Source organism: Lissotriton vulgaris, chromosome 6, assembly GCF_964263255.1.
Source record: "Lissotriton vulgaris chromosome 6, aLisVul1.2, whole genome shotgun sequence".
NCBI classification, from domain to species: Eukaryota; Metazoa; Chordata; class Amphibia; order Caudata; family Salamandridae; genus Lissotriton; species Lissotriton vulgaris.
This window is the reverse complement of record NC_141694.1, coordinates 1100757927-1100772020: the sequence shown is the minus strand read 5'-3', so window position 1 is coordinate 1100772020 and position 14094 is coordinate 1100757927. Positions and strand designations below refer to the sequence as shown.

At 47.1% G+C, this 14094-nt stretch overlaps 1 protein-coding gene across 1 annotated transcript in view; it reads left to right on the top strand.

Moving 5' to 3' along the window:
- The window catches only part of LTV1 (LTV1 ribosome biogenesis factor), a 235808-nt gene that overhangs the window by 162489 nt on the left and 59225 nt on the right, over nt 1–14094 (top strand). The window contains exon 9 of the mRNA XM_086927165.1: nt 10831–10883. Within this exon, the coding sequence (XP_086783291.1) occupies nt 10831–10883 (53 nt within the window). The remainder of the gene's footprint in view (nt 1–10830; nt 10884–14094) is intronic.

Below are 14094 nucleotides of genomic sequence, written 5' to 3'. Positions count from 1 at the left end.
AAAAGTAGACCTACTAGCAATACATCTCCCAGGGAAGGACAATGTGGAAGCAGACGGACTCGGCAGGCAGACGTCAGCATCCCACGAATGGGAAATCAACCTACAAGAAATACTAAAAGTATTCCGGAAGTGGGGCACACTGCAAATAGACCTATTTGCAACACACCAAAATGCAAAATGGCAACACTTCGCATCCAGACAACCAGACCATTGGTCACAAGGGAATGCGCTATGGATAAGTAGGTCAAAGACATTTGCATAAGCTTCTCCCCCGATACCACTGATACACATGGTACTAGCAAATGCAGGATCAGCAACATGTCGCTAATACTAATAGCACCTCAAAGGGCCAGACCGTCCTGGTTCTCACAAATAGTGGAAATGGCGCAAGCACCAGCACACAGATTCCCGAGAAGAAGGGACCTGTTAACAATGCAGAATGGAAGGGTGCTACACCCAGAGCCAGAGAGCCTCAGCCTAGTTGCATGGCTCCTGAAGACCTAGAAATTGCACACCTCAGATTACCGGCAAGCACAATGGCAGTGCTCGGGGAGGCGAGAAAACCTACCACGAGAAAGTGGAGAAGAGTCTGGAAAGACATGGCTTGGTAGTTCGGGCTGGACTGTTCCCATGAGGCACAGGGTCAAGGCTGATTTGCATATAGCCAGTGTCTGACCTAGGGTGGTGCAGAGTGCAAAAAAACGACGGATTTAGGCCCAGATCTTTGTACTGGGGTGAATGTAAGACATTGTTCTGCATTCTGTCCATCAACTGTGTTTTTTGCAATTTTCACCCCGAGTGGGCTGGGTATGCTCAGACGTGAGTCCCAGGCTCTCCACATCACTGGAATCAAGCTATCCAGGCTGAAGAAGGCTGATAGCCAGAAACCGGTCCTTGGATGCTTGATTCCGGTCTAGGAAAGACATGGCTTGGTAGTTCGGGCTGGACTGTTCCCATGAGGCACAGGGTCAAGGCTGATTTGCATATAGCCAGTGTCTGACCTAGGGTGGTGTGGAGTGCAAAAAAACGATGGATTTATGCCCAGATCTTTGTACTGGGGTGAATGTATGACATTGTTCTGCATTCTGTCCATCAACTGTGTTTTTTGCGACTCTCTGAATGGTGCATTAGGGAAAAACTGCAAAGGAGAATGACAAGGGAATCAACAGTATTAAAATACTTAACGCATCTACTACAAAGTAAACTAAGCTACACATCCCTAAGGTTGCACTTAGCTGCGATAGTAGCTTACACAAGAGGAAAAACAGGGAAAAGTTTCTTTACCTCCCAAGTAGTAATTGATTTCTAGAAGGAGCTAAGAGAATCACACATCCAAACAGGATGCCGGCACCAGCATGGAACCTGAACGTAGTGCTAACTCAATTGATGAAGGCACCATTTGAGCCTATTTACAAAGCTACACTGCACATGGTAACGCTAAAGGCCGCCTTCTTAGTGGCTATCACATCACTACGAAGAGTAAGTGAATTGCAAGCGCTAACACTTCAAGAGCCCTACCTGCAAATACACAATGACAGGATTGTAATGTAATGTTCTGCATTCTGTCCCTCAATTGTTTTTTTTGCATTTGTCACCCCGAGTGGAACGGGTAGGCTCAGACGTGAGTCTCGTGCTCTCCATGCACTGGAGTCAAGCTATCCTGGCTGATGAGGGCTGAAAGCCCGAAACAGTCCTAGGATGCTTGTTTCTAGTCCTAGGATGCTTGTTTCCAGTCCAGGGAGGACCTGGCCTGGCAGTTCGGGGTGGACTGTTCCCATTGGACGCAGGGTCAAGACTGATTTGCATATGGCTGGGTCCAAACTGGAATGGCATGGTGAGCAAAAACACGACGAATTTCGGCCCAGATCTCTGTACTGGGGTGAATGTATGACATTGTTCTGCATTCTGTCCATCAGTTGTTCTTTTTGCATTTGTCACCCCGAGTGGGATTTGTATGCTCAGACGTGAGTCCATGCTCTCCATGCCACTGGAGTCAAGCTATCCTGGCTGATGAGGGCTGAAAGCCCGAAACCTGTCCTAGGATGCTTGTTTCCAGTCAAGGGAGGACCTGGCCTGGCAGTTCGGGCTGGACTGTTCCCATTGGGCGCAGGGTGAAGAATGATTTGCATATGGCTAGGTCCAAACTGGAATGGCATGGTGAGCAAAAAAACGATGAATTTAGGCCCAGTTCTCTGTACTGGGGTGAATGTATGACATTGTTCTGCATTCTGTCCATCAATTTTTCTTTTTAGGATTGAATGCGAACAGACCCCCAATTCATGCCAAACGTGGGTGCACGGTTCCACATCAATCAAACAATCCAAGTACCTAGTTTTTTCCAAAAAACAGCCACAAGCACAGAAAGGGCGCTACACACACACTGGACGCCAGGAGGGCGGTCATGCACTATATAGAAAGGTCAAAGGAGTGCAGTAAGACAAAGCAGTCCTTTGTTTGCTTTGCCAGCAGTTTTTTGGGACGACCATCGCACGGTGGATCGCACAAACCATACAACTCTGCCACAAACAAGCAGGACAACTGTTACAAGGAGCAGTTCATGCTCACTCAACAAGGTAGAAAGGAGCTACACACCAATTCAAGAAATGTTCCAAGCTGCAACATGGTCTTCAGTGCACACGTTCACTAAGCATTACTGTGTAGATATCCAAATGAACAAGGAAGCGCAAGTGGGACAGAAGGTCTTACAACGCATATTCAGTAACCAGAGCTCATCTTCCACCCAACAACCACAATAAGGACAAACAGCTACAAAGTCTATGCACAGCATAGTAAATTCAGAAAGATTCATGCTGCAAAACGTATAGTTTTGCAGCGTGAATCTTTCTGGATTCACTATGCTGTGCATTATTCCGCGATCTGGTGGTTGGGTCCGGATTCGTAGTCTTTTCTCTTTTTTTTTTTTTTTTGTAGCCCAGGTGGGCGTTGACGTCCCACCATTTGGTGCACCTTCGTGACATCGGCACGCTTCCTGCGGAAGCTCCCACCCTTGGGCGCCATCTTCAGATTCTTTTTTCCGCCGTTGTGTCTGGATCGTCGCATGAAGCTCCGGAGAAGTTTCAGGAGAAAAGAAGGAAATACACCAAGGTTTTGAGGAAAAAGGACCGAGGGAAGTCGGAGAAGAAGACCTCCTAGAGCCAGAACAAAGAAAGAGGAGAAAACCTCGTGATACTCGACGGCCAAGGAGAAAGCGCGCGCAGGGGGCCCCCTGAGCGAGCACATGGACAACACCCCATTCAAGTTCTGCCGTAATTGCCACCACAGGTACGCACAAAAGGACCAGCATCCGGTCTGCAACCTCTGCCTGCCGATCGACCACTCCAGCGAGGATTGCAACGCCTGTTCAATCTTCACGCCGAAGACTCTGAGAGTTCGAGAGAGACAGAGGGTGGCCCACCACACGATGCAAGGAAAAGGGACCACGCCGACCCTCTACCAGCTGGGTGCCTCCTCCGACGAAGAGGAGAACATCGCCGAGGGACCAGATGACTTCACGGTCGTAGAGACCGATGTGAGACCTTCAAAAAAGGTAGGAGAGTCTACGACCCTGAAAACCCAGACAGGGCCGAGAAAGCCTGAGGGAGAACCCCGAAAGGCAGAGGCTAAGTCCTCGAAAGGAGCGCCGGCGACGAAAGTTTCGACGTCCGAAGCCGCATCCTCCGAAAGGCCCAGCGGATCCTTCGAAAAGGACTCCCAGATGGCAAAGACCAGCGAAAAGCAAAGGTCGTCGAGGCAGGCCCTCGAGAAGGGACCCTCGAGCGAGAAGACTCTCAGAACGGCCTCGACGTCGAAGGTACCGTCGAAGAGACCTGCCGAAAAGCTCGACGCCGAGCAAGTGGCAGAGATAGAGAAAAAGAGAACAAGGCTCGAGGCCGAAATGGAGAGTATGCTCCAGAGGAAGAGAGCCTTCGAGGAAACAATGAAGAACTATACGATTCCCTCGAAGACCTACTCGACTCCCTCGAAGACCGCTGCGACCGCCGAAGAGGTAGAGGTGCAGGAGGACTTCGAAGCCGAGGAGCCGCCGAAAACTCCAAACCACACAGATGAGGGAGAAGAGGAGGATTTCTACCGCTCGGAAGGAGATTACCTCCGCGAGAGCTACTACTCGGAATCCTCGGCGTCGCTAGAGGAAGAATGGCAGGATCTCGAGGCCGATAACCCCGAGGAACCTGTGGAGACATACCCTTCGAGGCCTTCGCCGCCAGACGACATCGGGGCTTACTATGAGGTCGTTTAGAAGGCTGCAGCAGACTACAATGTGAAGTTGGAGGAGGAACAGACAAAGGCTGACTTCCTGCTAGAGACTTTGCTCCCCTCACAGACGAAAAGCAGCTTCCTGCCCATGCTGAAGAGCGTCACGGCCCAAGGGACTGAGGCCTTCAAGGAACCGGCCACATGCAGGTCAGTGACCCCGAGTACGGAGAAGAAATAAAAGTTCTCCTCCGAGGACCCCCCTTATATCCAGGGCACCGTGACAGCTGACTCCATAATCGCGGCAACGGCCAGAAGAAGGGCCAACGTGCCAACCACATCTGGGCCACCACCCGATAAGGAAAGCAGGAGGATGGACCTCACTGGAAGGAAAATTGAAAGAAATGCCGCTATGCATTGGAGGATGGCAAACTCCAATGCACTCCTGAATAGACACCAATATCAGCACTGGGATGAGATGAGACAGTTGCTGAAACACATGCCTGAGGAGTACAGGCAGAGGGCAGCCCACCTCGTGGAGGGGGGAAAGGACATAGCAAACGCATGCCTGAAGACAGCCCTAGATGGGGCAGAAACATCTAGCAGGCTGATGGCCATAGGCATCACTGAGAGAAGGCAAGCCTGGCTCAGAATATCAGGCTTCAAGGCAGAAGTGCAAAATAACATCCTGAACACCCCCTTCAACGGGGAGACGCTGTTCGGGGCATCAGTAGATGACAAACTGGCTCAGCTGAAGAAGAACAATGAGACAGCCAAATCGATGGGAGCCCTACAATTCAGGGGGATGGGGAGAGGCACCCCCACAAGGAGACCAAATGGTAGAGGGGGAAACCAGCAATCACATTCGCAACAGTCGCACCGCCATGGTCAACAGAGTGACAACCAATGGCACCAGGGTCAACAGAGGCAGAATTGGAACTCCCAGAATAGGGGCCAGTCCTTTCGAGGGAGAGGAAACGGACCGGGCCAGAGACGGAGAGGTGGCGATCAACCCCCCCAAAAGTGACTCCGTGAAGAAGGAGGCGCTCACCCACCCAAAGCCTCAGGGGGGAGAGCACCAACAGCTAAGGGGAGGCTCACACGGACACGGCTCAAGAGAACACACACCAGTAGGGGGAAGGTTGAGATTTTTTCTTCACGAATGGAGAAAAATAACCACAGACAAGTGGATACTAAACATTATATAAACATTATACAGCACGGATACTGCATAGAGTTGGAAAGATATCCACCAAGCAGAAAGCCAAAGAGAAGGGGTCACAAGGGCAAAGAACTGCAGTTGCTCCAAGAGGAAGCTCAAGAACTGCTCCTCAAAGAGGCCATAGAACAAGTCCCGCACAGAGAACGGAACAAGGGGGTGTACTCCAACTATTTCCTAGTACCAAAGGCGGACGAAAGCCTAAGACCCATCTTGGACCTACGGTTCCTGAACACCTACGTAAAAACTCAAAAGTTCAAGATGACTTCCCTGCAAGAGGTCATCCCACAAATAAGGCCCGGGGACTACTTGTCCACGATAGACCTAAAAGACGCATACCTGCACATCCCCATGAACAGGAGTAACAAACACATGTTGAGATTCAAGGTGAACAAAGACCACTTCCAGTTCACAACCCTGGCTTTCGGGCTCAAGTCAGCGCCAAGGGTCTTTACCAAATGCCTCGCGGCGGTGGCCACACACCTACGAAGGGAGGGTATACACGTGCACCCCTACCTGGACGACTGGCTCGTGAAAGCAAGCTCTTACACGAGATGCAAAGCTCATGCAGAACAGGTCACAAGAACGCTCACGAACCTGGGCTTCTCCATCCACTGGAGAAAGTGCTCCATGGACCCAGAACAAGTGAAAATCTTCCTGGGAGCCCTGATCAACACGGTCGAATGCAGAGTGACACCCAGCGAGAAGATAACACTCAGCCTGCTGAGGGAGAAACGTCACTACCAGAAGGGGCAAGTTCTGACAGTGAGGACGGTGAGCAAGATCTTGGGGATGATGGTGTCATGCATCCACCTGGTCCCCAATGTTCGGCTAAAGATGAGACCACTATAGGAGTGGCTGCAACAGCAATGGTCACAAGCAGAAGGAAGTTGGGAAGATCTAGTGGTTGTTACGCACAATGTGCAGGAGGACATGAAATGGTGGACGAAGGAGAATATAACGATGGGGAAGCCTCTAACGCCACCGGACCCATCTGTGACCATCACCACAGACGCATCCCAGAAAGGATGGGGCGCACACATGAACAGGCTCAGAGTGAGGGGTCTGTGGAACCCAGGAGATGCAGTCAAGCACATCAACTACCTGGAACTGAAAACAGTGTTACTGGCCCTCAAAGCCTTCCAAAAGCACCTTTACAACAAAAGGGTGATGATACAGACAGACAACACCACAACGATGTTTTACATCAACAAGCAAGGGGGGGGGACTCCGTCATTCCCTCTGTCGAGCTTGGCTCAAGAAATATGGAGATGGGCGATCCCACTCAGGATAGACCTGCTTGCCATACACCTGCCAGGGAAGGACAATGTGGAAGCGGATTGGCTCAGCAGGCAAGCATCGGTGTCCCACGAATGGGAACTGAACAGCCAAGAGACAGAGAACCTGTTCAGGAGGTGGGGCACACCAACAATAGACCTGCTTGCAACACGCCAGAATGCAAAATGCCAACACTTTGCATCGAGGGAACAGGAACCAATGTCCCATGGGAATGCCCTATGGATAAGCTGGTCAAAGAAATTTGCCTACGCTTTTCCACCGACGCCACTGATCCCCAGAGTCCTGAACAAGTGCAGGTCGAGCAACATGACTCTCATCCTGGTGGCTCCCCAATGGGCGAGGCAGACTTGGTACTCTCAGATTATGGAGATGTCGCAGGGCAGAGCACACAAGTTCCCAAAAAGAAGAGACCTTCTCTCCATGGAAGGGGGACAAGTTCTACACCCAGAACCAGAAAGCCTCTGCCTGTCAGCGTGGCTCCTGAGGACTTAGAGTTCGCACATCTAAAACTACCAGAGAGCACACTTCGGGTGCTGAGAGAAGCAAGGAGACCCAGCACGCGGAAGTGCTATAGGGAGAAATGGAAGAGGTTCACGCAGTGATGCCACGGGAAAAACCTGGGGAGAAAACTGACTAGAGAGTCTACAGTACTCAGATACCTCACGCACCTGATCAAAGCTAAACTAAGCTCGTCCTCGCTGAGGGTTCACCTGGCAGCGATTGTGGCATACACAAGAGGAGAAACAGGAAGAAGTTTCTTCACTTCCAGAGTAGTGAAAAAGTTCTTGGAAGGAGCGAAGAGAATAGCACCACCCAAGAGGATGCCGCCGCCGGCATGGAACTTGAACGTGGTACTGACGGAACTCATGAAGCCACCGTTTGAACCCATCCATAAAGCGTCACTACAAATGCTGACAATGAAGACAGCCTTTCTAGTAGCAATAAGATCGCTACGCAGAGTGAGCGAGCTACAAGCTTTGACGCTGCAAGAACCGTACATACAAATACACAGTGACAGGGTCGTGATGAGGACAGACCCGCATTTCATGCCCAAGGTAGTATCTAAATTCCACATGAACCAAAGTATCCAGATACCTAGCTTCTTCCAGAAGCCCACGTCAAACGCGGAGAGGACGCTCCACACTCTGGACGCAAGGCGGGCAGTAATGCACTATATAGAAAGGACGAAAGAACACAGGAAGACAAAACAATTCTTTGTGTCCTTCGCAAGGAGTCTCCTGGGTAGACCAGTGACTAAGAACACCATAGCAAGATGGATTGCCAAAACAATACAGCTCTGCCACATGCAAGCTGGTGAAGAGCTCACAGAGGGGCCACGAGCCCACTCAACCAGAAAGAAAGGGGCAACGATCGCCTTCCTGGCAATCACGCCCATCCAAGACATATGCCTGGCGGCAACATGGGCTTCAGTGCACACTTTCACTAAACACTATTGCGTAGATGTGCAGATGAACAAGGAAGCACAAGTGGGCCAAAGAGTGCCTCAACATATCTTTAACAACCAACGCTCATCTTCCACCCAGCCGCCACATGAGTGACAAAACCGCTACGAAATCTATGCACAGCATAGTGAATCCAGAAAGATTCACGCTGCAAAATGAATAGTTTCTTATCTGTCGGTGTAGTTTTGCAGCTTGAAGATTTTTCTGGATTCACTAGCGAACCCACCCACCTCCGCCAGAAAGATGAGGCTGGAGAAGGTGGAAGGACATGGAGTAAGATAGGAACGTTTAACAAGGACAAATATACGTGAAGAAGTTTACGTTGAAGGAAAGTTTAATACACATAGCCATGGATTCACCACAAAAGAGAAAAGAAAAAAGAATCCGAAGATGGCGCCCAAGGGTGGGAGCTTCCGCAGGAAGCGTGCCGACGTCACGAAGGTGCACCAAATGGTGGGACGTCGACGCCCACCTGGGCTACAAAAAAAAAAAAAAAGAGAGAAAAGACTACGAATCCGGACCCAACCACCAGATCGCGGAATAATGCACAGCATAGTGAATCCAGAAAGATCTTCAAGCTGCAAAACTACACCGACAGGTAAGAAACTATTCGTTTCTTACCTGTTTGTGTCGTTTTGCAGCTTGAAGACTTTCTGGATTCACTAGCGAACCCACCCTCCTCCGCCAGAAAGATAAGACAGGAGGAAAGTGATTAAAACTGGAAAAATACTTTACTAGATTAAAGGAGAAATAAAAGTAACACAAGACTAGAAGAAAGAATCCAAAGATGGCGACCAAAGGTGGGAGCTCCCGTAGGAAGCGCGTCAACGTCACGAAGGACACCAAATGGTGGTATGTCGACGCCCACCTGGGCCATGAAAAACAAAAAGAGAAGAAATACTGCAATTCCAGACCCAACCACTAGATGGCGGAATAATGCACAGCATAGTGAATCCCGAAAGTCTTCAAGCTGCAAAACTACACCGACAGTGAAGAAACTATACAGTACTCACCTTAGCTCAGGTCCTGCCTGCCCTGGGTCGCAGAGACTGAATGGTAGCGTTGGACTTCTTTGATGCATATTTCTGCATCTCCGTCTTGCCTGCCCACAGGAGTTACCTGCTGTTCGTGGTGGCCCAGGTTCACTTTCAGTTTCCCATGCTCCTCTTTGACCTCATCAGCACCCCTTGGGTATTCACTTCACTTAGGTAATGGCATCGCTTTTTGCACATCTGCTGAGGACAGGGGTTCCAGGCTGCCCTTACTTCGACAATTGTCTGTTGAAGATAGATTCACCCCAAGCAGTTGTCTCCCAACTCCAAACTACAGCGGACCTCCTGCAGTCTCTGGGGTCCACTATCAAAGTGCCGAAGTCACATCTATTCCCTCTCAGACTCTCCCTTTCATTAGAGCTGTTCTTCTTCTGAAGCTTCAGGCCTTTCCTCTCTAGTGGCAAGTCCAAGATATTCAAGCTATGATACCAATATTTCCTCCTATTTCCTGGATTTTGGTAGGACTGATGAGGCTGTTGGGCCTCATGTCCTCCTGCATCCTGCTAGTGATACATTCCTGTTGCATATGCAGGCTCAGCAGGGGGACCGGAAGTTCCACTGGACACAGCATCAGGGCAATCTCTCCATCACAGTCCTGATCTTGGAAGGAACTGCACAAAACCTATTATGGGGACTGATGAACCGCAGTTGGGTCAGTGGAAGACCACTCTCCCTTTCCCAACCAGAGCTAACCGTAGTGACCGGTGCGTCACTTTTGTGCTGGGGTGGCCATCTGAGAAAGATGGAGCCAGAGGACTCTGGTATCCAGGGGAGTCCGGGCTCCACATCATTAAAAATTCATACCAGTTGTCAATCTTCATCGTAGCTCTGTGCTCCTGGTGTGGAAAGTTGTAAAGAGGAACTGACATCTGTGTGCCAGGGTGGAGTCTATATAGGCACACCACACGTCTCTTCCAGTGTGGCCGACGTAGTGCCGAACAGTGGCACTCACCGGCTCACAGGGTTACTGCTTGAAAACTTTCTGGATCCAGTCTGACGCCTGGTGAATATTCTAAGGTTAGGAATCTTCAGCTAGATAACGCCTCTACCAGAAAATATGGTACTGAAGGTGTAAGATACTTGTTCTTCATTTCTCAAGTTGTTGGACTGGTCATTTATGAGCATGTCTGAGATGCACATGACGGACAGCTACAATTATAATCAAGAAACTTTTCTTCGTGCCTGAAGACCACTACTCACTGTTTTAATTCCTACTCCATTTTATACTTAATTTTTCTCTAACTTTGTACCTAATAGTAGTCTTCAGTCTGATGTTGCCTAGACCAGCATGATGAGCTGACCATATTGAAAATCATTTAGCAGTTGGTACAACGTTCTATTTTTGTATTTTGAACTTGATATTTGTAGCTTTTCTCTATCTTGTTTTTGTTTGTCTACTTATTGGCAACAGACTGTTTCCGAACCAGAATGTTAAATTACTCATAGGTTCCCTTTTATTACAAATTGCATTATTAGAAATGTAGTGTCACAGTGAAAACCATTTGATAGTTCTCCTCTAAGGATGACTTGACGGAGTCGTTGAAGTTTCATGATTTTTTTCTCTTTTTTTTCCTCGTTTACACAGGTACATATTCTAATTTGTACAACCACCCTCAGCTGATCAAAGAACCACCAAAGGTAATATTGTCCTTTATTATTGTCATATAACAGAATGTAGAAGCAACTATTTTAACTACCTGACTCCTCTAATGTAATTGCTTTAATCAGGACTCAACTTTCATGTAGTTTAACTATCATATATGGGTTGGTAAAAAGAACATGCATGCATATGTATGGAAGCTATTATACACTTATGAATTCATTAGCATTTTCATTTTCTATGCGTGTCAAATTTTTCATGCATTTTTATTATCACTACATTTTTAACATAGTTATTTTTATCATCCTCACATTTTTCAGCTTATTTCATGACCTTTTGCGTAGCCTGATGCTTTGGTTCCTCCTCCTAAACTAGTCCAGTTCATTGGCAATCTGATTGTTACCTTTAGCAGTAATATAACTTTCTCTCCTTCCATGAACTCCATTATTCAAAGCGCATTTCAACATTTAAGTAGTCTTCCATACACCCTTTCTTTTCACCAGTTTCTCTAAAAGATTGCTCAAGTGCTTGCAGTTTTGCTATCCCACATTGATTACAGCAACATCTTGGCCGGCCTCCCAGAAACTTGATTGCAAAATGTAAACAAATTAAAAACCATGCAGCAGACTCATTTGTATCCTATAATTATAAGACCACATTACCATCTACTTGAATACACCTCATCTGCTACCTATCAACATGAGATCTCCATTGAACACTCTGTGTATTGGTCATACATGTGTTCATGGCTGTGCTCCTGGTTACCTGTCTAAACTTTTTCACTCTTATCACAGGATCAGACATCTGAGCTCCTCCTCTGCCAAACTCCTGGTTCACCATCCTCCTGAGCTAAAATGATTGGGGGGCAGGTTGCTTCATGTACAGTGCACCTACCCTGGGCATTTCTTTCCCTTTTTGCCTACGATTAGAAAAATGCTAGCTCTAGTAAAGACACTATTCTTTGATCCTGTTTCTCATTGATGTGAAAATAGTGTTTTATATTGTATAGAAAGTGTGTGTACAATTAGTGCAATTATACAAAATTGTGGTAAAATTATGAGAAATTACACAAAATACAAATCTGTCCTGTAGTGTTCTATTTGAGCCTAAAACGCGTCCTTGTGTAATTTTTTTGTGTCTATATTTTTATTTGATTTTCTGTTAGCAGCACAACAATCAGGAGGATACACCAAACATAGCTTGGCTACAGAAGAGATATTACACTTCGGATCACAAGATATATCAACCCAGTTTGGGGCCCACAAACTCAACATTAACAGGCAGCATATCCATAGTACACTAGAGTATGAGCCATCACTCGACCTGAGGCTGTGTGTGTCTGAGCTGTTCAATGGCATATCCTTATTCAATTGTATAGTAGCACAGCCAGGGACTCCATACCTCAGTGAATTTCTTCGGACACCCTCTGGCCTTATGTGTGACTTTCTCAGCGGCCATTTAGAGGTCCATTCCAGCTTTCCAATCTTGAAGTGTGGGGGGGCCTAGGTACACCCCAATGTTTAGTTCTATCTTGATTAGCCACTGCAAGGCTTTAAATTACTCAACAAAAGTTTTGCCCTGGTATGGTCTACTTCGATGGGGATGCCCAGTAATATATATATTAAGAATCCATCAGAAGTGTTTCACCCTGTATCCCATTGAGTTCATTCACAATATTGGTCCGGTATCGTTGGATGCTAAGGCATTCCCATGTTGTTTGTATATGTGGCTCATGTTCCTCCCCACAGTGAAGGTAGATAGGTGAATCGGCTCTACCGAAGCTATGCAGAGGGGCCCTATCGTAATTGACCCTTGGATCAGTCGAAATAGTGCTATAATTGGGACTGCCCTAGGGTGCACAAGGGCTGCATCCCAGTACAGGTCTTCAAAGTCTCCCACTCCGCCTACCCAGCGTTGTCTTAGTTTCGTCAGAAATTTTGACAATTATTAGTAATAGTTTTATAGGTCCATGACACCGCCTTTTCTGTGATCTCCTCCATGAGCAGTCTTCTTTCTAAAGGTGCATACTCTGGTATATTTTCAACGTTTAATTCCTCTGTTGCCCAAGCATGGCATAGCTGTAGGTATTTGTAGTGCTGTAACCTACTAAGTTAATAGACTCCCTGTTGGGAACTGAAAGAAATGATGGCACCACTTTCTAGAATATCAAGCAGTTTAGAGATTCCCAGGGTGTCCCAGGCCTTGAAGCCACTTTTGCATCATTTTTTGATGCAAAAACTCATTTTGCTACAAAAATAGTACCAAACCCCAAAAGCAGAGTGAACAGAGGCTGCTCACGTTCTGTTGTTCATGTGTGTTTGCTGTAAATATTCCACACAAATTCCATGTAATGGGGTTATATAGGGAATTAAAATTTGCCTAGCTTAGTGAAGGTAAATTTAAATTCTATTAAAGACACAGAGGCAAAGATTATGCTTTCCTTCTTCACTATAATCTCATGAAAAAAACAGCAGCCTTTAAAGCATTGTGAAACTATTTCTCCCGGAAACCCCAGTGAAACAAAAACCATAAAAGTTCATAAGTCCTTTAGTCTCTGCAACCAGGTCTCAGCCTAGCCTAGCCCTTTGTTGCTGCCTGCTCTGCTTCTTTCTTCGCACAAATCACGCCATAAGTTTTTTATGCATCTTGTTTAGCTCCATCATTTCCTGCAGATACATGCTGCATCAGTGATTATTCCACCACCTCTTCTCATGCAAAGAACATCTTTGCTAAAAATGCAAGAACCACCATTGCAATTGACTGCATAGCTATTCTGCTTCGAAAACATATTCTTAACATTGAATTGTAAAGGTAAAACAAACTACTTACTCAAGAACAGGGTGGGTTTGTGTCTGTCATGATCACCTGGTAGGATAATCCTCCCCTCCATGTCATTAATAGAATTGAAAGTTACCTTCACCAAGCTAGGCAAATTTTCATTTTATGTCAGTACTGAAGGCGAGGATTATGATATTTTAAAGCTTACTTACCACCGATTGGGCCACATCCACCTCCGGATCTAAGTAGAATCCCCTAAAAGTAGAGTTTGGAGGCCAGTATGCTGCCCTCATGAGATCCTGTAAGCGTGCCCCCTGAAGAAAAGCTTTTTTTTAAAAAAAAATTTTTGGAAGACCTTTATTTATAGCAGATTGTACACAAAGCCCAACAAAACGCCCGAAGGCTCACAAGTACAGTACAGAGCAATATGGCAGTGCGCAAAGGATTAATTACAGAGGTACTGAGGTCTAA